Consider the following 23,846-nt stretch of genomic DNA (forward strand, 5'->3'; position numbering starts at 1 on the left):
ACACAATACAATTTTCGGCAGAAGAAGATAAAGCGCGTTCGAGTGTATACTGCCTACGTCTTTATTTCTTAGTAAATCCGTGCACGCAATCGTTTTCTTCTGTAAAATAACCTAAACAAGAAGTTTTAGAGACATAATTCGTTTCAAAATTACAGTGTAAGTATTTAAATAAAAGGAATTCATACTTTTTATTGACCTTAAAGGCTATGCCGAAGCTAAGCCCAATGCGCATCCGAACAACACAGGGTTTGTTTACATTTTGACTGGCCGTAACCACAGGGGCTTAGTATCAAATTTATTAGGTTGTCGCAGACTTTTTGACCACATTTACGGTATATTCTGAATATTTCCAAGCTCATTTTTGTTTTTATTTTTGTTTTAGTGTTATTAGAATCATTTATATATTTTCATTGGAATTTTATAAGGTAATGTAGAGTAATCACTAAGGTATACTTAACTATCATGATACAGGAACCTTGTGACATCGTATATATTTTTATTAATAGTTATATCTTCCGTTTTAAGCATTTCATGCCATTTTTGTTGATGGAATAATAGATCCTTGAACTTTCTTTCGTTTTTATTTTCTGGATCTCCTCATCTTGCTGTCCAACCACTCTAACTCCCTTACTCAATGTCTTAAGTAGGATATTGAATGGTTGAAAGTCCCCCATTGCTTTGTTTGACAGTGTACATTTCGTAAGTCAATGAAACTATTCAGTAAGGTAGGAAATAGAAGAAAATAACACAATCAGACAAAAAAAAGGTAGAACTAAGTACTGAATATAAACAGTAATGATAATCAGATTATATATAAAGCATAGGAATGTGGTAAAATTGAAGACTACTACCGTGCCCCTATGGTTCGGTAACTACCAGTCTACATGCAAATTAGGTGCTGTGTTTAGTGCCAGCTCCTTTGGGATGAGCATAAAAATGCAAACAAAATGCCGATAATACCATAAACATAAATAAAAGACATGAACATAATTAAAATTATATATAAAGAAGGTAATTATCCCAATTGATGGCTGGCGGGAACCAGGCTGTGGTAGTAGCACGTGGTTTTACTGAAAGTATACCATGGGAAGTTAGAGGGGTATATTTTAACCTATGCCTAACCTTCCCTAGCCTAACCTGTCTTATCCTAGAGCACTAGGTCCTTATCTGGCAACCTGGCGACCCCCTAAAGTAAAATATTGGGATACAGCTTAACATAACCTAATCACACAGTCGGGAGACTATCACTATGCCAACGAGACCTATTCTGGCCGAGACCAACTGTAAGAGAATTCTTGGTAATCGGTTGGTCTGTCTTATGGAGCCCAGGGGTGACCATGAGAGTGTAACTCCTTTGTGGACTCACAGTGGCTACCAAAAATAGGGTTTTCCCATGTCAAAATCTGTTTTATGAACTTAATAATCATTATTATTTATCTTTTTGAAAGAGTGGCGTATAAAACTGTGATGCTGTTGGTTACGTAAATGGAGGTAGATCCAGTACAAGAACTTCACAGAGCTGCAGAAGAAGGAGATATTGAATTCATTAAGGCTTCTCTGAAATCAGGTAGCTTGTCAGCTCGCTGGGAATGCCGACTGTATTATTAGTTATATATGGATCACTCACAATAGACGTTGCACTTGTTTTGTTTTACACATAAAGGGTGTTGTTTTGTTCATAGTACATTATCTATTTAAGTTTTTAATGAAACATAACGATCAACTTTAAATACTAATGTGAAGTAGCATTTGTTAATACTGTTGTATTTTACCACGTTCATTTAAGAACCAAATAATGACAATGAGTTTAGGTTTTTCATCTTAAATTATATTTGTGGAATCTTTTAATAGCAGTTGATAAATATAAGGATCATGTAGGCATAACACAATGCCTCATATTACATCATGTATTTTATTTGATAGCTGGCCTTAAAGTATAATGCAGATTTAACCTTTTTCCTTCAGGAGTGAATATCGAGGCACCTGACCATGACAATAATACTGCACTCCACATTGCTGCTGCCAATGACCACGAAAATGCCGTGGCCTTCTTACTTACTGCAGGGGCCAACAGGGAATCTACAAATAACCTCGGCTGGACACCACTCATGCAGGCGGCTAGACACGGTCATATGCAAGTCGTCAGTCGTCTGATTAATGCTGGAGCGTTAGTAGATGCTTATAATAGGTTAGGTTAGTAGTTCTTTTGCTTTTTTTGCTCATAATTGCTTGGCACTGTATACCGGATAATAAACGGTAGCAGTATGCAGCCTTGGAAATTTCAGGTGTCTTGTTTGATTTATGTAGACTGGCATTACACAGATTTTTTAACTTGGGAAAGAGGTTATTTTGAAGCCCATCATTCAGTTAGGTACTATAGATTAGTTGTGTATATTTCTGTCCCTGTTTTCTTGTAAAAGTCCTTCCGTGACCAAAGTACTACACTCACACTTATCTGGAAATGGCAAATACAGAATAAAGGAATGATGTCACCTTAGATGGTGTGATGAAAAGGAGTTCTGTGTTTTGATGAAGGGGCCACATGAAAGATGTCCAGGGGAAACTACCTAAGCTGTCTCACCATCATAAAACAATGCTTTCAATAATTGCTATGGGTAGAGGGTGTCTCGGGGCTAACTCAAAATTGAACCTTAATCCAGAAGTAATTATCAGTACTTAGAGCAGTTTAAGCTATGATCTCCCAAACAAGGCTATGTTGCAGCTACATTATCATGTGTATTTTGTCATCCTAGACAAATTTAGAGTAGAGTCACTGTTTATAATAATTACAGTTGAACTGTGGTTTTGAGAATTTTCTAATTGTGTTCCATGGAAAATTTCATATACTGAAATACAAGTCCTTATTAGAAACCCATTAGTCATAAGTATTGTAGCTGTAACTGTGCAGTACCTCCAGGTACATCAATTTGAAATGTTACATAGAAAATCCAAGTGCGCATGGTTAGCCAGCTCTGCCAGGTCTATGACACCGTGCTTATTCATTCTTCTGTATGCCTCATCCACCCCTTTCCCTTCTTGCCATGATGAGGAAGAGGGTTATGGCCTCACAGGACCTGTGGTTTGTAGTTGACTGCAGAGCTTTGCACCTCACATCCCATAGCTCTTGATCTCTTTCCGGGGTACATAGTGAGTGAGTGGGAGAAGTAGACATCTACAGTCAGATGTGTTTGCATGAAAACCTGTTTTTTATTGTAAAAAGTAGTTTTTGTTCATTGTTGAAAGTGCTGACATTGACCGAACATTAGATTTTACATGCTCTGTCATTGCAGGGATGTCAGCACTTATGCTGGCTTCAGTCAGCGGTCACATGGGGACAATTCGCACGTTGATAGAAGCTGGAGCCAAGTATGACCCTGAGATTACAAATGCTTCCAGTCAGATCACTCCACTTATGATTGCTGCCCAACACGGAAACAATGCTGTGGTACGGCTGTATCTTGACAAAGGCGTCAGTGCAAACAAAGCAATTCCCAAAATAGGTTTGTATTTAAGTTCAAGCATAAAGAATCTTTCTTTCAGAATGTTTCAATACAGCTATCAGTTCATGGACAGCTATACTATGGGTAGTACTTCTATAGTGTTAGTTTGGGAATGAAGAAAATTTCGAGATTTTGGTATTCTTTCTCATTAGATTGAAACAATTTTTAAATTTGGATGGAAGCTTACTCCCTCATTTTACCCAGGTTTTGTAAATACGGTTCACTGTGTCTTGTCTTTTTACCAATTTATTTTTTTAAATGACACCAGATGAGCATCAAAACATCAAAAGATATAAGTATTGGAAAGATGCTGTTTTGTTCTTTGATATTAAGAATATCTCATTATTATTAGTAGTGTATCCATACCAACAAAAATTGTAGTAGTATAAGAAATTATTGAAACAGTGTCCTGAAGCTCAGAACAAGGTACCCTTACATTCTGCATACCTGTGGAAGGGTCTGGGCTCTGAGGGCTGGCCCTGGGCTAGACAATAGCAAGTCTGAAATGTAAATTTTATAATCTGCAAACTGTCATTTCTCACTGAGATGAAAAGAGAGCAGGGAGAACTCATCAGTCCAACTTCGTAAATGGGAACCCTGCCATAAAATCTTTGACAGTGAATAATCAGACCACTGTATAAAAAATTAGCACAGGAGAAAGTTTGAGAAGTTGAAAAGTTAATTAGTAAGAGGAAAAAAAAAGGAACAAGTACTACCAGGAGTTTGCTGTGCAAGGTAATCTGTAGAAAGTCCTTCCCTATAAGGCGCCATCTTGACTGATATAAAATATTCTGTGAGGAACATTTAAAATTTTTCCTCATTACAGAAATTACGTGGTTCCCCCAATTATTCTTTTCTCTTTTTTTGTTATTTTATAAACTTGTTCATCACACTTGATGAACTAAACACTGTGCTGAGTATTTCTCTCACATTTTATGTGCTACTTCAGAGATATGAGTAAGGTCACTTTTGCTGTTTTATGAATTACTGAAGAATATTCTGTCCCTCACCTACAGCAGTTTTTGTCTCAGTCAGTTTCAGGTTCTTTATCAGCTGAAGGAAATAGGTTTCTTTTGCTTGGCACGGAATCCTTGTCATTTTAATGTATTCGTTTTAGTCTTATAACCCAGACAGTAGAGTGTAATATTAAACACTTTCGTTTGACAGGTATTACCCCTCTTATGTTTAGTGCTGCGGGAGGAAACGTGTCCACAGCGCAGCTACTTTTGGACCGTGGTGCTGATGCGAATGCAACCAGTGCTTGTGATCTAACTGCGCTTGATGTTGCAAGTGCCAGTAATAGACCAGATATTGTCAATTGCCTTGAAAAAGTGACGACAAGACAAAAAAAAAAAGGTTTGTGGAGTTACATATTGAGTGTTCCAGGTGAAATATATGGAGTTCGGCATTCACAGGTGTAGAAACTTAGCTTTTGTATTGCAGTTGGTAAATTTTTTATAATTAATGCACCTTTAGTATCTAATTTTGCTTGAAATGTTTAAGTGTGGTTGTAGATGCTGTGCATGTAGTATTACTGTTCTAGTATTACTGTTCCCTGTGTATTTTTTTATTTAAATGTAGTTTTAAAAACTTTGGTATGACTGATACTTTCATGTTGTCTAGATGTGTCTTTGTCATGTGACAAATGAATTGTAATTCTATCCAGAATAAAATTTTTTTTTGGCTTGTCATTGTTGTAGCATGAATGATGAGGGTGTTGTTTGGAAAAGGATTTCAAGTGAATGAAGAATTCTAAAATGTGTAAGGAATTTTTTTATGGAATTAGTTAAGTTTTGTCTGTAAATTCTAGAGTTTCATATTTGCTAAAGGTGCTGGATATGACCTAATGGAAGCAGTTCGAAATGGGGACTTGAAATCTGCCCAGGAAATACTCATAGCAGATCCAGGCCAGAGTCAAATAACGGCGTCTGACGGCGCAACGCCTCTCATGATAGCTGCCATGTTTGGGCATTACCAGATAGCTAAGTTGTTGCTGCAGTACGGGGCTCCGATTGATGCCCAGGACCAGAAGAATGGTTGGACAGCTTTAATGCAAGCTATATACCATAGGTGAGGCAAGGGCAGTTGCAGTCTAACCGATAATATTTACTAATTTTTGACACAACCATCTTGCACTTGTTTATTCCGTGTGAATGGTACATCGTTTGTGTGAGTAAAAATAATAAGAATAATGTTACTTATGATGGTGGTTCTCCTGTATTAACTTTCGGGTATGAAAACTTTATTAGCAATGTATACTTTGCCAGAGAGATAAGCAGATATAGCTATTGTCTGTCCCCAGCAGTTAGAATGCCTCCCCTGGTTCTTTTGAAGGAAAGAAGTAATGAATGCACTTTGGTATGAAACTACTGTACTAAATCTATTAGAAAATTGGAGTCCCATCAAAGATTTAGTCATAAATTGTGTTCAGGCATACAACTTGATACCAGAGCTCAAGAATCTTTGCATAGTTCTGGAAAATTATCAGAAAAAAATAATTCAGCTCTGAAAGGGATTATAGCTGTAAGCCTTAGATTTTAGGTTTTTATCTACTCAAAATCTTTACAATATACAAGAGTTGTTGAAGTTTAACTAATTTTAATGTCCCCTTTCATTTTCAATACAATTTCTTGGCAGTTAGATTACCTTTTGCTTTGTGCTAACTCTTAGTGATGGGACACGAGCTGTTCCTCTCAGGATTCACTCTAATCTAGGGTCTGTGAATTACTTTCATGACAGTGCTGGAATTTTTTCATTAGGTGTTGTAGTTAATAAAATCTGAATACGTTGTTTAAAAATAATGTGCTTTCAGTTTCTTTGAATTCCTTTTATTGTACCAGGAAGTTTTTGTTTTGTAGTGTCAAATTTAACTGTAACTAATGCATCTCCTAGTCAGAATGCAGAGATTGACTAAGATAAAGTTATATAAACCTTAGTAGCTGTGCTATCGTCCTGAAAAAATTTATGATATTCAGGGACATTTTCTTTGTGTTTGTAAATGTAGCTATTTAATTTATCAGTGCAGCTGTTGCCTTCTGAAAGGGGCTGCTTATTTAGGAATGCGTACAGTATTTCAATGTCCTCTCTCACCATCCTTCCATTATGCTTACTGTTTTCATTTATTTAAATATTAGCATGAACATGGCACATTTTATTAGTGCTCTATACAGTTGCATGTACTACCTTGTAATCAATGGTGTATTTTAGTAATGTTATGCATGCATTCTGTCCTAAGCATCACTTACTGTAATTTATTATATACAAGTTACCAAGTCATTTAACTTTAACAAAAGCTTAAATTATTTAGATGACAGCTTATTGTTACTGGAAAAGGGATAACAAGTCACCAGCAGTAAGAGGTTAAATTTCATTTCCAGGCACACAGAATTGGCAAAGTTACTGATAAAATGTGGGGCAGACACAAATAAGGTAGCTCATCGGGGCTACACGGCTTACGATTTTGCAAGTGAAACGCTTGACATTGATATAATGAGTATCTTTGTTGAGGCTCAGGCAAGTGGTATTTTTTTTTAGTTTGAATTCGTCTCCTTTTCGTGCGCCGGTCTTTCGTTTCTTTTCGTATAAAAGTATTTTTACTGAATGGATGCAAACCTTGACTTTTACTTGTGCTTTCAATCTTTGAAGACATCGAAAGAAAACTGCATAAAACTAACGCAGTCTACACAACTTATCAACTCTGTGAATGACCAATTGATTGTCAGGGTGTTATACCTTATGCTCTGCAAATTGTTGTGAATTATAGTTATTGCATCTTTTATTCTTCATTATGGTAAATCAACTTTTGCATCATGCTACTTATTGTTGCCTACCAATCATGCCCCACTCACACTCCACCGTCCGCAAGCCAGTGCTTCTCGTCCCTCCGTGTCCCTCCCGCAGAGAGATTTGTGCTGTCCATCCTTGAGTTTACACCAAGTTTTTCCCAGTTATCATGCTGTGTCATTCATTTCATTCTTGTTTTGCTCGTTTTTGCCATTTGGCTCAGCAGTTCCAAGGACTGATGTAAGCATCTGAGACTTTTGACCTTGCCTGTTGTAGACTCACCAGGCCACATTTTGGACTCCTGTCAGACACATTCTTCTTCTGTTTTGCTTCCTCGAAGCATTTCAGTGGGATAAGTGTTTTTACAGAATGTTGAGGACCATGAGCTGAAAAAGTGTGGAAGGTCACGTATTTCTTGTGTTCTCTCAGAGTTATGGCTACTATAGCAGGCAGACTGAAATTCTCTAGATTCGTTGTTACAATGACTGTTTAATCTTGACTAGCACCAGACAGGAATTCATTCTTAGCAATGTATTTTTAAGGCATGAGGTAAATAATGGGTTATAAGTTATTTATTCGGATTGGATTTCATATAAGAAAATACAGAAATAATATAGAGGAAGTATTGAACCCAATCAGCAGTATTAACTACATCCACAACATCTCATTAGTGGCTCAAAAGACCACATTTTAAAGGTGAAATGTATAGTAATTTAAACATGTTTATGTAACTATTTATATTTATTAAGGGATTGTATGAACAGCAGCTGAATATCTTAAATGAGGCAGACATTGTCTGTTTTTATCTTCAGATGAGTTCTCAGCAGTTGAGCTCCCCATCACCCACACCTCAGGTTGGTTGGTCACAGCAGAGAGGGAGCTCGCAGGAAATAGCTAGCTTGTCATCAAAGCACGGTCTTAAGCATTGGTGGAATAGGGTGTCTAACAGGTTAGTGGAGTACCTTTGTCATAAAAGGTGGAATAGATATTGATAATACTTAACAACAATTGTTAGTTAGTTTCCTGTTATTTTTTTTTTTTGTGAACAAAATTCAGTTGTCACTGAACATGAAAAATATAACTATGTCATATTAGGATGTTTTACTTTCACATGTCGTAATCATAGATAAAGTAATGTTATTTAATTTTATTATTGTAAACAAGCCATTTAGGATATCTAAATTTATGTTAAGCTATCCAAAATATGTTCTGTGATTTAACTGTTAACAGTAAAATTAATTAAATGTATATGCATATGAAACAGACCATGTTTTATATGCATAGATGAATCAGTTACCCCTCCTTCTTGTGCCAAGGGTATTCAAAGCCAGGCATATCAGTTATTTAATGTATGCAATATAAAACAAGTAAAATTGCGCCAGCAGTCGCGTTTTCTATACTGTATAGCATATAATCAAGGCCACCGAAAAAAGATCTATCGTTTGGTGGTCTCGGTATAATGCTGTATGAGCCACGGCCCATGAACTTTAACCCACGCCCCGGTGGTGACCTGTCCTACAGCATTGCCAGACGCACGATTATGGCTAAACTTTAACCTTAAATAAAATTAAAACTACTGAAGCTAAAGGGTTGCAGTTTGGTATGTTTGATGAGTGGAGGGTGGATGATCAACATACCAGTTTACAGCTGTTCAGCCTCAGTAGTTTTTAAGATCTGAGGGTGGACAGAAAAAGTGCGGATGGACAGACAAAGCCAGCACAATAGTTTTCCTTTACAGAAAACTAAAAAGGGGAAATTGACTCTTGATCATTTTGTTGAAATTGAGGACGTCCTGTGTATTATTTCTTATAGTATGATTGAAGTTGTAAGCAAAGTGATTATCAGCATCTATTGCTACAGTGGAAAAGATAAGAGAATGATAGATTTTATGTTTTGACTTTCAACTTTATAGGAATATCTGCCTAAGGCTGTGTCCACACAATCGAACTTTTTTCAATGTGACATCAAAAGCAGAGAAACAGTGGGCAAAGTCAGAACTTTGCCCGCTGTTTCTTCACTTCTAACATCACATCAAACAAAGTTCAAACGTGTGAACGCAGCCTAAATGTGCATTGAGCAACAAGCGTACCATTGCTTTTGTCTTTTTACGCTCATCTGTTTGGTATGGTTATTCTATGTTTTAGTCAATACAGACAAACAATACTAAAAGTAATCGATACTATGATTTTATATTTTCTCAACCTTTCATACTGCCTGCTGAATGGAGGCATGACCTAACATGGATCAGCCGATTCAAGATGTGCAAATACTTTGCCTTGTAGCTGAGATTTCAGCAAAGGCCATAGCATGAAAAATGAATCGAGTTTAAAATTTCACATCTCTCAGGTTCAACAAAGTGAAAGGGGTGAAGGTGCACAGGTCTACGTCAGAAGACGACAGTTTGGGCGACATCAGTCTGTTGCCCCCTATGGTGCCTATACACTATGATCCAATCCTACCACAGGAATTAAAATTACCACCAATCATGGTAAGGATATTGTTGATGTAAATTTGATACTATACCAGTAATAGTGTAAAGTATGTGCTGTGATAAACTGGTTCAATATGTAATGGGGAATGTACTGTTGTAGTAGATGACTCCCTGTCTTTCATCAATGATCTTGTCAGGTGTCAATTTTAGGGATAAATATCAAGAATATAACACTGTATGTCTTTCTTGTAGCTCAGCTAGTTCTCACTTTCTCTTTATCTCATGTCATTACTCTGCTGTCTAAGATAATAGAAAGAAAATATTTTAGGAAATGGAGAAGTTAAGAGTTCATTGCAACCCCTCACAATTTGTTACGTAATATTTCAGGATTTTGAGGATGGCAGTATATACGTCACTGAAACCATGAAGAATATGGTGCCTCCGCTCATTTCTCCAACCGGCGGAAAACCGGGATTCGTCTCCAAAGCCATGCCTCCGGGACGGAAAATAGTACCAGGTGGGCCGCTCGAACTCCCTCACCACGCCACAAATTCACATCTTTTAAAAACCAGCTTGGGAAGTGGAGGAAGATTGTCGCCTGGATCTTCGCTCTCAGGACCAAGTCCTCAGTCATCAGGTACTGTAGATAGGTAGATAAACTTACAGTTTAGGCCGAAGGCCAAGCACTGGGACCTATGAGGTCATTCAGAGCTGAAAGAGAAAATTGAGAGTAAGAGGTTCAAATGGTGTAACAGCAGGAAAGCATTGCAGTTGCACTATTAAACATTGTTAGAAGACGGAAGAAAGAATACGAATGGAAGTACTGTAAAAGGAATGAAAGGGGTTGTAGCTAGGGGCCGAAGGGACATTGCAAGGAACTTGAGTAATGCCTACAGTGCACTGCATGAGGTGCACTGTTGGCACCACCCCCCTACAGGGATCAGGTACTGTATTACCCTGGATCTGTTGATAAATTTTGCATCATTAAAGCTGCCCTGAAGGTATCAGAATAATTTGCTTTTTAAACTGTTACTCTGTTGAAACTTGTGACTGTAAGACAATCACACAAGGTAAATGTAACATAAGACAGTCTTGTTGAGATCATTATACTGTTCTGGAAAAGTTTGTCAATTTAGGAAGTGGTTTTCTACCCTTGTATTTTTATTCTTGGTGGCCTCATTGTTTCTCCTGCTTCTTCTTTGTAGTTGCTCTCCCACGTTGAAGTGTTTTTCAAATTTTCCACTCGTTAAAATGTCTTTATGCATCAACTATTGTAAGTTCATCCATTACAGGTTTTATAAATACTGTACAGTATATATTGAACCAAACAAAAATTTCTTTCAGTTTTCTTCTGAAGATGGAAAGAGAAACCCACATGATTCTTGTGTATAACTAACTTTTACTGGTAAATATTTACATATTACTTTGATCTCGAGCACTTTCAGGTTCTAACTGTGACCCTTTTCAAGAGATGAGGTAGTCAGGCTGGTTCAAGGCCCAGCAATCTTGAACCAGCCTGACTACCTCATCTCTTGAAAAAGGGTCACAGTTAGGACCTGAAAGTGCTCGAGATCAAAGTAATATATGTAAATATTTACCAGTAAACAAGTTATACACAAGAAACTGTATATATTATTGCTTCTGCAGTGGTGTGGCTTCCAGCATTTCATTATCTCAAGGTTAGGGTCTTTGTCAACAGCTCTTTGGTTGCAAAGACCAGTTGGGTATGAGTGACCTTGATACACCCAATTACAACCTCATCCAGAAGCTGGATCATTGAGGTTGGTGTTGGTACGTAAAAATAAACCTCAGTAGTTTCATCTCCACATTTAGTGGATTGTAAGATGGTTAGCTGCACCATTTTATTCTTTCAGCATAAAAGTGTTACAAACAAAAGCAGTGTGAATTTTCTCTTCACTTTTCAGTACTTCTCTAATCGTCGATTCATCCTTGTACAATTTGACAACTTTGGAAATCTCTCATTTTCATTATGTATAACACCCAGCATTTGACTTTTCTTAAATTAGGGACTTTTTGGATTCTCTGATGCTTGGCAGAATTATCATAATCACTACTTGTGTACTTTGGAGCAATTTTAACCAAAAATTTAGGCAAAGGAACTTCTAAACAAAGGCAGTAAAGTGTTGATACAGTTGTCCACACCATGTGTGCTGTGTTGGGACTAATGCTTTATCAGGGCTACTGTCCAAGATGGTAACCAAACACAAAACTGAAATAAAACATTGTGAATTTCTGATCTTTCTCATTTCAATACTACTGTATTTAATATTTAATCTTAGTGTCATTATCCACAAATGCATAATTTGTGTATGATTGACAACTGTTTTTTTATTTTTTCCAGATGCTTTTTACTTGCGCAAGTTTAAACGTTCTGTATATTTTAACAAGTTTCATATTCCCTTAATGATGGACTTAAACCCTCCTGACTTTGAAATCATTGCCCACCAATAATACCTTTTCTGTGCCAAAATAATTTTTTTTTTAAAAAAATGTAACTGCTGCAAAGTGAGTTTATGCTTTCCATAAAATTTGCTATTGACATGACAGATAGACGAGTCACTTAACTTGTAATCAAATATTGTATAAATACTTTACTGAATACAGAACTTCTTTCTTATTCAACCACACAGGTGAAGCACGAGGACTGGGGCACATTTTGAAAGGTGGCGGCAGGAGGGGCCTCGACAAAAAGAAAGTGGGCGGCAGCAGCAGCGGAGAAAGTAACCTTTTAGGATCTTCGTTGGACAGCGGTGGTTCGGGAGGGTCATCCCTGAAAACAGTCACGTCCTCAAAATCTTCCAAATCCTCGAAGTCGTCCCATTCGACCGCGACGTTGACCCCGCAGACGGGGGAGGAACAACACGTGACCAACTCGTCCGCTCACCACTTGACCCTTAGTCTGGGATCTGGACAGTTGTCAGAGGTCCTTCAGAAACTTGCTCTGAATCAGTATTTAAACTTGTTTATTGAACAGGAAGTGGATTTAGATGTCTTCTTAGAATTGTCGGATGAAGATCTTCAAGACCTAGGCATATCAACTGCTAAAGCTAGGGAAAAAATCTTAAAAGCTATTGCTAGCCTGAAAGCCAAAGTTAATTCATGAAATGAAGAACTTTAATTTAAGTATTTGATCACTTTGTTTTAGTGTGTGTGTGTGTGTGTGAAAATCGTCATCTCATAATTTCATGAATCACGAACTGTAACTGCATACACAAAAAACTGATCAATAATACTCATTACAGTAACCAAAGTGCCTTTATTGTGACACACTGAGAATGTTCAATAACATCACATGGGTATATATAAAATTCATTTAAAATATCTATAAGTAAACATGAATGCTTATGACCAAACTCAGTTACAAATCTGTAAAGGTCAGTGTTCACACATGGTCCATGATTATCAACGAAATATGACAATGGTCCATGACTTTTAACGAAATATGACAAAGAACCAAAGATTTTTCATAAATGCAGTCCCTGACACTTCTTCCCTACCTATTGCAACACTTCAGTTATTCAACTGTCGCTTTATCTACCCGTAATAAGGTTCAACCACAAACGAAATGAAGAAACAACACATTATTAAAGATCTGACCAAGACGGTTGGTCAGTAAAAAGTTAATTAAGTAGTTGAATCGGATCACAGATAAAATTTTATTTTCTTTTATACCTGGGTGTCACCCAAAAGAAAAATTAATCACAATTGCATAATATTAATCCGCCAATTCTTATCTTACAATTCCCTTCTAGTAGTTGGTTCCCAAACAAGAACAAGAGATATTATAATTATGCAGTAGTTTAACTAGGCCACTGAGTCAAATACTTATTCTCAAAGGGCTGGCCTAAATATTTAACATTTTATCATTTCCAGTACTTACCATCTTAAGTGATAGCTTCGTTTTTTAATACTGTATTTATAGCTACAATTATTTAATCAATTAGGAGTACATACCTTGGAAATTCTTTAGAATATACAATTCACAATTTATATAGTAAGGAAAATATGTTTAGCAATTAACGAGACATATGTCGAACAAATTTTCAGTCGTAAAACTATTAAGTAAACGATTAAGTCGTACACGCTTAATTGTCATGCTGAAAATAAGATATGCAAGAGTACAGTACAAGACACTATGAATTACAGTAGTTGACTCCACAGTACATCCTATAACCCACACAAGCCAAAGTTCCACAAATGAGGTTTCATGTATGCAATGTGACGTACATTACCAAATGTAAAGAAACACACGTACAAAAAGTAAACTGTTCACCAAGGAATCGCTATTCATTCTCCTTTATGACGACCTTATAAAATCGTTCTGTTTCAGAAATAAGTTAACCCCAAAAGGACCATGTTACAATTCTCAGCTCGCATACGACTGGATCGAACGCCTGATCTTGATATGGCTGGTTCAAATGCCTGTTCTCGAACGTGATTGGTTCTGAAAAACCTCTTACCCTCACCTTGAAGATTATTTCTTTAACAAGAGTTGAAGCATGGCAGGTCAAAGAAGCTGGACAGATAAGTGGTTGGAGACCAGTAAAACAAACAAAAATTTGGACAATTGCAATTCAGCCGAGGGCCAATAGGGATGCTGGAAACAGCCTTTTGCACTTCACATACAAAGAATTCCTGAACATAAGGAAAAATGGTAAGAAAATTTGATAGAAATGAAGGCCTCAAGATGCTGAAATTTGGTAATTTTTACTTCACTCTGTAAAATTTCTTAAGACTATAATTATTTCTTCTTTACTACCATCAAAAACAGAATATTTCCTTATTCCGAGTCATGCACAAAGGCAGCTCGAGTTATCATTCTACCTACCATCCTCGACAGTTTTCCACAGTCCCTTTGCAGGGTTAGATGTGAGGTAAAGTTTCTTCTCTCTGTCTGGTATACTTTCTGCTTGAATTCCCATCCATTCTGAGCCTTCATCTTTGCCTTTTTTCCCCTGAATTTCTCAGCCTACCTACAAGTTTCAAGGCTTTCTACTTCCAGATCTGCTACATTTCTCATTAAGTGTTCCTCACCCATTCTCGTCACAGGTCTGACCCATCTACATTATCTGTAAACCCTAAGTATACGCAAGAGAAATCCCGTATTATCCAGGCATTCTAACTTAACCTGATATATCAGTGACAGCTATAGCCCAAGGGAAAAGCGCAATAAATCCCATTTGATTGTCAAAAATATGCCAAATAAAATAACTAGAAGGCACTTAGTACAGTACACACTTTTGCCAAAGCAAAATGGTTCCTCATACTCTTAGAATCTGAACATCAAACTGTATCTAATATTAAAAATATTCCAATCGAGAGGAAATTTAATGTCTGAAATCAGTGACATTTACAGTAATCCATTCCTTAAATTTGAGGGTTTTTCTTAAAGGTCTCCATTACCAAATACAATTGACAGGAAAATGCATACATAACAAAGATAAGAAGTGACTCCTACGCTTATTTCAAAGTTTTCAGTGGAAATTTACTTCATTACAATTAAAGAAAGTTGTATGTCTCTCAGCGCCACAATCACCTGGCTTCATTTAATCAATGATTAAAATAAAGTTTGTTGGAAAACTGATAAATATCTCGATAACCTGCAACAAATTCTTGCAACACGTATGACCCCGTACTACTGCATTTATATACTGTACCTCATGTTCACAAGTTTTGGGAAATTTTTACCTTGACTAGTCACAATTGACCTCAAGATGTAAAACCACTGCTCTGTATGTATACAATAAAACAAGCCCACTACCTGAGGGCATAACAAACAACATATTTTTAAACCCTTCAAAAAAAGACATTTTCAGTTTTGATACTCAATGACTTTTTATCTACCATATTCCTCAGATAAAAAATATAATATTGCACAAGTCTCACAATTTCTGCATTCTTGTAAGAATGATTCCAATCACAGTTTTCTGGATGACGTTTACAGTCAGGGACTACATTTCTGAAATGAGTTCTGGTCATCAGCATGAATTAAACAGTTAGTGTGGAATGTGTACTAAAGAATACCTTCTTGTACATCAACAAGCCACTTTCAGACTTTAAATAAAGTTTAGTGTATAAAAGAACTGCCTCTAAGGTTAAGACTGGTAGATTACGATTTGTTCCTGGAATGACGAGAGGAATCATCTGAAAACATAAATGAGAAACCAAGGACAAACAAAATACAAGTTTGAGTCGACGCTGGCTTAAGTATAACTCCGTTAATAATATCTACATAAAAAATTACCTTAAATAAACTTTTAAGAAACTCTTAACCAAACAACACTGACATAAAACTACCTTAAATAAACTGTAAAAAATAACATACAGCAATCAACATTGATAAAGATCTTGCATATGCGTATTATATACATGAACTGTTTTACAGACTAACATATAAAACAATAGACTGTATATATATACTTACCATCACATACATATATATATATATATATATCTCTCTCTCTGCCTCTTTCCTCAAACATTCTGTATTAGTATGCACAAGTCAGACAGAAGTCTGTCAACTGATTTTCACAAGTTATAACATTAGAAAAACTTAAAAGTTTTGTAACACAAGAAATACTTGTTTGTAATTCAGAGGACTAAACAGTACACATAAATAAGACACTTGTACACATGGTTAGGCCAAAGAAATCCTATCTGATAACCTACGAAGAACCTCTCTCTAGAAAAACAAGCATCGAAGGCGGCGGCACAAAATTTCCAGGGTCTGGTACATCATAAGTAAACTCTTGAGGCAAAGAGGCATCGACTCTACAAATTTATATTCTGACACGATTCAACGACCTAGGGTTAACAATGTAACAAGCTATACAAATATATGTGCACAAAAACTCTCTTGTATATACAAGTATATAAACTATTGTCATCTCCCACATTTGAAAAGGTCTGCTATATAACATTATATAACTCCACGTACTAAACTCTTGACTAGTATAAAATACTGGATACAATAAAATTTTATTCATATTATACATACTCTGTACATGCTTAAGAAACATTGATCATTTACACAACTACCGTACAGTACTATGTGCCTTCTTCGTGTTTCTTCAAATGAAACGCGAGCTTGTCCTTCCTGGAAAAAGTCGTCAGACAGTGAGTGCATTCGTAAGGCCTCTCCCCCGTGTGCGATTTCATGTGCCTCAACATGTCGGACTTCCGAATAAACGCGTTTTCACAAACGTTGCACTGAAATGGCCGTTCACCGGTATGAGATCTCATGTGCGTTTCCAAACTGCTCATGGAAACCAACCACTTCCCGCAGATTGTACACTGGGCTCGCTGCGACCTTGCTTTGTTGAGGTACGAGCTTTCGATAATTTCCTCGGTGAGATCCATCTGAAGTTCGTGATTTAGCAAGTGGGCTTCGTAATTCTTTTTCACTTTGAACTGTTTACTACAAACGCCACATTCAAAAAGGGTCCGTTCGGTATGGATCTGCATGTGGGATTGAAGGTTGTAAACCTTCCTGAAAGCATGTCCACATACACTACACACATGCAGTTCCTGACCCTCTTTGCTGACTGAGGTTACTTCCTCTTCCTTACTTTCGGTCTCATTGCTCCCTTTACTTTCTTCGCTCTGCATTTTCTCCTCCTCTAACTCTTCCTCTGCTTCGACACTCTTCTCTTCTATCTTCGCATCATCGTCGTCCACAACTGGCTTCTCGTCCTCGTCCCCTAAATCTACGGTGTTCTCAGGGGAATGCTGTTCTTCGCCTGCACTGGCAGCATTCATTAAGGAAAATTTCCTCCTTTTTAAATGGATGTTCATGTGCTTCAGCATGTGATCTTTTCGAGCGAAGGCCTTTCCACACGAAACGCAAAGGTGAGGTTTCTCGCCGGTGTGGATTCTCCTGTGAAGGCCTAGTTTATGGGCTTTTTTGAAGGTCTTCGGACAAAACTCGCAGCAGTGCACGCCATTGTCTTTGGCAAGTGTCTGCTTTGGTTGCGTGACTTGTTCTGCAACAACTTCTCTCATGACGTGCTCGATATCAACTAAGGTGCCAAAGGAAGGCATGGGAATCGCACTGCCTTCATTAACTCCAATTTCCGATTTGACTTCTGGTTGAGCGTCACATTTTGTGGACTCTAACAAGCCTGCTTCATTCCCTTCACCAGAAGCACCACTCACAGGCTGCTTATCTTGTAACAGGACCCCTGGCATCATGTTCACGGGCAGCCCATTACGCGAGGTAATCTCGGGAAAGCCATGGCACTTTATCTGGTGCCTACGGAGCCTCTCGGAGCGCGAGTAACGGCAACCGCAGAAGCACTCATAAGGCTTTTCCCCAGTGTGTACCCTAAGGTGCCGTTTATACTTGTAACTCTGGGTAAAAGTCATGCCACAATACGAGCAAGTGTGTGGGGCAGTCGAGTGTACTGGTATGGGAAGCCCTCTGCTTATCAGATCCTTATTTCTGGCTTCCTCCAGCATTCCACCCAGTCTATTCCCATCAACTTTGTGTATGGCAGCATGCATCTTCATGTGATCTATCCGACTGAACCGCTTGCCACAGAAGCAGATGTACGGTTTTTCTCCCGTGTGAATTCTTTTGTGGCAAGTAAGCTTGTCGGACCGTGCGAAACTTTTGAGGCAGATGTCACACTGAAATGGTTTCTCACCAGTGTGTGTTCTCAAATGAACTTTTATTTTGCTCCTTGATACACTTTTGCCACAAACTGGGCAATCCTTATTTGCCAAGTCCCCTGGAAAAAAAAAAATAAATAATCACATCTGAATGATGACGTACTAACACTTATAAAGTTAAATATCATAAAGACAGTATAATCACTGCATGAAAATAAAATGCATATAACTTTCCAACACAGATTCAATTTTCCAACAAACCGAGTTCATAAAGAGGAAGGAAAAATATTACCAAGCTATAACAGTACTTCGAAATACAGTGACAAATCACAACACAATCCCGAGGAACAAATGAAACACTTTGTGCTACTACCTCAGGCACTCATTTGAGTTCTGTGACCAGGTCTTTAATGTCAAGTATCCATCTAAAGGGACCTACTGATATGTGATTGGTTCACCCTTGGGGCAGGGAAAACCCACTATGCTTGTCTTTCAGCAGAAAAGCGACTTTTAATAAGCGATAAATTCAAAATTCTCCTGTGCAAATGTCACGATACTTAAGAGTAATTTACAACAAGAAATTATCAAGACTATAGCAATTTCAAATACAAACCAAAGTTTTCTTCAAGTAATCATGCCTTGGCTACTCTTCAAGAATGTTTGAAATGTTACTGAGAAAAATACATCAGAAGTATTTACCACAAAATGTTTGAGTGTTTATTCCTAAACACTGTCATGTGTGCAACACCCTTTGTCCACAATGTTATTTGTTTTCTTACTGTTTGGGCTTATACTTGCCACAGAATTTGGGTAGCTGCAATTTACTCTCTTTCTCACAGACATCCTCAACCTCTGCTACTACGTACCCCTGTTTACACAGCAGTCTTCTACCTCTGCAGACCTGATACAGACTGCTGCTCTACTGCCAGTAGCCATTCCCCAGATAGGATCTCCCCTGCAGTTTTTCCTCCAGACATTCTTCACCTTCTGTAAATGGCTTATCATAAGTACTGCCAATGCTATTCCTCCACCCTCCATGACTCTTCATCTGGAGTACAATGTGCCACCTTCTCAAATAAAGTCATCTGTAACTTCTGCCTTAAAATGCCCAGTGATATTAAAATGAAGAAATCCACTAGCCTACATGCTCAAATAGCCTGTCAACTCTGGACCCTGCCTTTAGAAGAGGGCAGTGGATCCTTGGGTTATACAGGCAGTCAGGGAGAACATGGCTAGACATCAGTACACAACAGCAGCTACAGAAAAAGTGGTTGATGATGGAAGGTGACTGGCAGATTACCTCCATTCACCCATCTACTAAGAGTTAATTACCTTGCTATTAGATTTCAACAACCTATTCCAGTTTGCCACTGAGGAATACGCCTACAAAAAGGCGATGGTTTGTATTCCTCTAGGAACGGATAACCTTATTCTACAATCTCCTGTGAACAAACAACCTTATTCCACAGTCTCTTAATACCTTATACCTTTTTACTGTAATAAGATAAAGTATTATTATAGAATTCGCTAAACAAAATTTATACATACCACTCTGACTGTTGCTTTCTTCTAGGTCAGCTTCTACAGCATTGGAGAAACACCCTTCCAATTCTGAACCTCCATTTCCGTCAACCTCATCTGACACAACTTCATGTTTGAGCTCAGCATCACCAAGGGTCTGCTTATTCTCGTCATACTCTGTTTTATTTAGAGAGTTCTGTAAGTCAGAGGTTTCTACATTTCCAGGGTCACTTAATTCAGCTTCACCAGGGTGTGGCTGGTCCACTTCTAAGATCACTTCAGGGAAAATTCTTATAGGTATTTCACCCAACACACAGTTATTCTTATCAAGGCCGTGGAAGTTCAACTGATGCCTACGGAGCCCTTCCGAGCGAGTATATTTATTGCCGCAGAAGCAAACGTAGGGTTTTTCTCCAGTATGCACACGCAAGTGACGCTTATATTTGTAGCTCTGAGTAAATGTCATGCCACACTCCGGACACACAAAAGAACCAGGCGCGCGTACTTGCGCAGTGAAGTCCCTCTTGCTGTCTGTGTTGAATTCGTAATTCATGGCTTTTTTAAGCAAAGAAGCTCGTTCCGTCTCGCTGACGTCGTGCGTCCGCATGTGATCCTTCAGGTGATCTAACCGTCTGAATTGCTTCCCACAAACACACGCGTGCGGTCTTTCTCCCGTGTGGATCCTCTTGTGAGTAATCAGTTTATCCGATCTGGCGAAACGCTTGTTACACACATCACACTCGTACGGCTTTTCTCCTGTGTGAGTTCGCATGTGTACTTTCATCTTACTTCGGGATACGGTTTTTCCGCAGACAAGACACTCCTTGCCAGACAGTTTGAAGGCTCCACCTAAGAAATGAGAAATGAAATCATTATGGAAGCTGTTATCATTAAGTGGCCTACTTAGATTATTCCTCAGAGCCACCACAATGATCATTAACATTAAACTTCTCAGGCCAGGTTCTCCCTATGCTCTATTTCCGTGAAGTGAGTTCCTCCCACTTTCAGTTCTATTTCCCAAAGTCTAAGCCTCCAACTACACCCTTCAAAAACTGAAAATGATCTCTTGCAATTAAACTCTCAACAAAATATAAATTAGCAGCTGTTGCAAGCAAATGAAGCAACACAAGAAATTATTTCCACACACAGAACAACTTTTCAGAACTATACTTTGTTAGCAGTAAATTTTTCAGAACACTTTGATTCAATGGTTATCCTTCATCACAATGAACTTTTCATGTTACACATAGCAGTTATGCTTCAGTAAGAGCCAGCTTTTCATGTAAGGTAAGTTATATCTAGTGACTGTCCTTCATTACTGTCAATCTTTCCAAAAGTATCATGTTAGATTTGGCAGGCATCCGTCAATAAAAACAAATGTTTTACTCACACATTTGATAAATAAAACAAAAATGATACTGGCGCACATCACCCATTCAGCTAATGTTAGTCTACATATACACCGAAAGATAATCAAACTCATGACAGCATAAATTATCAAGGGCTATATTACCAAAAGCAAATACATTACAGTATGCTCTAAAATGATTCACTGTCTATATCTTCACGGCATACTCTGCTGCTACACAAACATTCAAAGTTCTCCAGTACAAAGTTACAAGGAAACGCTACCACACAGCATGTAAGAGTTAAACATCTTCATAAAAAAAATTATGAAAAAATTACTGATTGACTAGGCCCTAAGCCCAATCTATCAGTTATTCAGTGACCTGAAAATATTATTTTTGTCTACATAAACTACAGAAACAAATTCATCAAACAGTTCAAACTGTTCCTTAGCTTACCTTCTTGCTTCAACATGAATGAGTTCTCCAACATATTTCTTAACTCATCATGATACTGCACTTCCATGCAGTAATTGTACTTCGCCGAATCGTCCTCAAAGTCGGAGAGAACAGGCTCCTCAACCTTCACTAACTCGTCATCATTATTGTATTCTGTTTCATCTTTCGGTTCTTCATTCGCATCAGAGTGAACGGGTTCTTCAACCTTTACTACATCGCTCCTTTCATCATTCATTACGGCATCTTCTTCGCCCTTCACTATATCATCTTCAGCCATGCATACACTAAGGAACTGGGTGATGTCGGGAACACCACCACTCGAAACTCCGTCTGAGTCCTCCATACCATTAGATCTGGGAAGAATCGGAAGACACAGAAAACGCAGTTTACATCATTCCTTATGTCAGCACCACCTTTATAGGCTGTATATAGGAAAATTATACACCTCTTCATAATAAGGGGGATACCTTGAATAACTAAATAGCTGCTTTGGGAAAAGTGTTTAGGGTGAAATTACACTATGCACCAAATATAAGGGATGGTGTCACAAGAGATTCTGAGCTTTGCGATTTACATGTGGAATAAGAACATTTTCACCCCTGACACGTATAAGAAGATCAGAGAGGAACAGGCGGCAAATGGAGAACTATGTTAAGGTAGATAAGACAATTGTAGAGGTAAATAATTTTTCGGTTACCTTAGGGATCCACTGGACTACAAAGCATGAACCTGGGAAGGCTAACTCCTGTAACCACCTGTACTTATAGAGCTTTACTGACCTAACCGAGAATATAGGCTTACTGTTTGTAACTATGGCATAAAATACCCTCTAAAACTACCAAGGGATGGTTGGTCAATAATCACTGCTCTAACACAGAAAGAAATGAGAGCTTCATATTCCTCAACTTGTTGCAAACTGATCCCTTGTTCAACCGAAGATTTCGACAGGTCCTTCAATATCCCTTTACGTCTATGAATTTAGGAAGGACCCCAATAGGAGAATGGGGTTTTGGATGCCTCTGGCAATTAATCTGGTCAATAATAATAACGATTCAGTAAATCTTCAACACCACAACCACTCCCATACGTGCGTGTTCAAGTACCAGCCGCACTGGAAGTAGCACCAGCCCCACTGGAATGAATGTCAAAACACCAACAAAAGAGAGTTAAAATATCTTGCTAACAATAAATTTGAGTTAGATTCCAATACGAGAATATTAACAAGAGCCTGAAGACACTGTACAGAAACTCCATTAACAATTTGCAGGTATTACCCAGGTGTACATTAACACCCAAAAAAATCACTGGAATGAATATTAAAACACTAAAAGCCACGAAACGTTACGAAATAAACAAAAGAAGGTAAATAACTCGGCGATAGTAAATTTATGATGGATTATAACACGAGTGTCGTAACGAGATCCTTAACAAGACTTCGAAACACTCCAATACCGAGTTCTTGTATTATAGTAAATTAATAACTATAATTCAGCTGTCGAGTCAAGTTAATTGACTGATATTTTACGTTAATATGATTTTGGATGTCACAATTCGATCGAAGTGGCCATGGCTACGATTAAATTCGATAAAATAAGGTAAATAGGCCATTATACACCTAAGCAAATACCAGGAATGGCAGCTCCGTATCGTGACGCAAAATACTTATTAAAAGAGTTTTATCTCATCTTTTTATGAATTATGTATATATAAATATAAGCAACTGTCGACTGCCTTACCAAATAAATTAGCGAGACGAAAGAAAAATACGGAAAATTATCTGTAATGGACAGGCTTAGATCTGCGCCGCTGCGTTGTAAACAAACCCAGATGAATGATGTCGGCGGGTCACGTTACGCCACAACACCTTCATTCGTAAAATGGAAAATTAAAGGTAATGGCCACGGAAAATAACTCGGTGAGGTTATAAAAACCTTTATCTGTCTGTTATTTATGTATATGCATGATCAATTCATTCTTGTAATTGAATTGTACCCAGTTATGTGAAGCTATTTCACAACTTCCAGCAGTTGTACTGTATTGTAAAGCAGGTCAACTTCACAAGCAAACCTGCCCTTTTGACTAGAAGGGAAAGTGAAAGGGTGAGACCTGGGTAGAAGGTCATGTAATTCGACATAGGTCAGCTCTATATATATATATATATATATATATATATAT

The 23,846-nt window shown here is 37.8% G+C and overlaps 2 protein-coding genes across 2 annotated transcripts; one reads left to right on the top strand and one right to left on the bottom strand.

Annotated features, from left to right (window-relative positions):
- The first annotated feature begins 236 nt into the window (after window positions 1-236).
- On the top strand, window positions 237-14,015 carry LOC136855921 (ankyrin repeat and SAM domain-containing protein 6-like). Its single transcript, XM_067133393.1, has 11 exons — window positions 237-332; window positions 1,449-1,567; window positions 1,966-2,193; window positions 3,291-3,500; window positions 4,668-4,856; window positions 5,330-5,570; window positions 6,878-7,013; window positions 8,096-8,232; window positions 9,630-9,771; window positions 10,102-10,351; window positions 12,366-14,015. Exons 2-11 carry the CDS (start codon window positions 1,486-1,488, stop codon window positions 12,836-12,838), a joined length of 2,088 nt encoding a protein of 695 aa, XP_066989494.1. The 5' UTR covers window positions 237-332; window positions 1,449-1,485; the 3' UTR covers window positions 12,839-14,015.
- LOC136855920 (zinc finger protein 420-like) lies at window positions 12,977-23,520 on the bottom strand. Its single transcript, XM_067133392.1, has 4 exons — window positions 23,408-23,520; window positions 21,672-22,024; window positions 19,894-20,715; window positions 12,977-18,464 (listed from the first exon to the last, which is right to left on the bottom strand). Exons 2-4 carry the CDS (start codon window positions 22,012-22,014, stop codon window positions 16,783-16,785), a joined length of 2,847 nt encoding a protein of 948 aa, XP_066989493.1. The 5' UTR covers window positions 22,015-22,024; window positions 23,408-23,520; the 3' UTR covers window positions 12,977-16,782.
- Window positions 23,521-23,846: the final 326 nt, after the last annotated feature.

This window comes from Macrobrachium rosenbergii, chromosome 33, assembly GCF_040412425.1.
Source record: "Macrobrachium rosenbergii isolate ZJJX-2024 chromosome 33, ASM4041242v1, whole genome shotgun sequence".
NCBI classification, from domain to species: Eukaryota; Metazoa; Arthropoda; class Malacostraca; order Decapoda; family Palaemonidae; genus Macrobrachium; species Macrobrachium rosenbergii.

Bases quoted from the DNA above. Each gene is read 5' to 3' on its own strand.
- LOC136855921 (XM_067133393.1), top strand. From the start codon at position 1,486: ATGGAGGTAGATCCAGTACAAGAACTTCACAGAGCTGCAGAAGAAGGA. The intron at 4,857-5,329 runs GTTTGTGGAGTT...TATTTGCTAAAG, and splicing joins GACAAGACAAAAAAAAAAAG to GTGCTGGATATGACCTAATG. The intron at 8,233-9,629 runs GTTAGTGGAGTA...CACATCTCTCAG, and splicing joins TGGAATAGGGTGTCTAACAG to GTTCAACAAAGTGAAAGGGG.
- LOC136855920 (XM_067133392.1), bottom strand. From the start codon at position 22,014: ATGGAGGACTCAGACGGAGTTTCGAGTGGTGGTGTTCCCGACATCACC. The intron at 20,716-21,671 runs GTAAGCTAAGGA...CTCATTTCTTAG, and splicing joins ATTCATGTTGAAGCAAGAAG to GTGGAGCCTTCAAACTGTCT. The intron at 18,465-19,893 runs GTATGTATAAAT...TTTTTTTTCCAG, and splicing joins AGAAAGCAACAGTCAGAGTG to GGGACTTGGCAAATAAGGAT.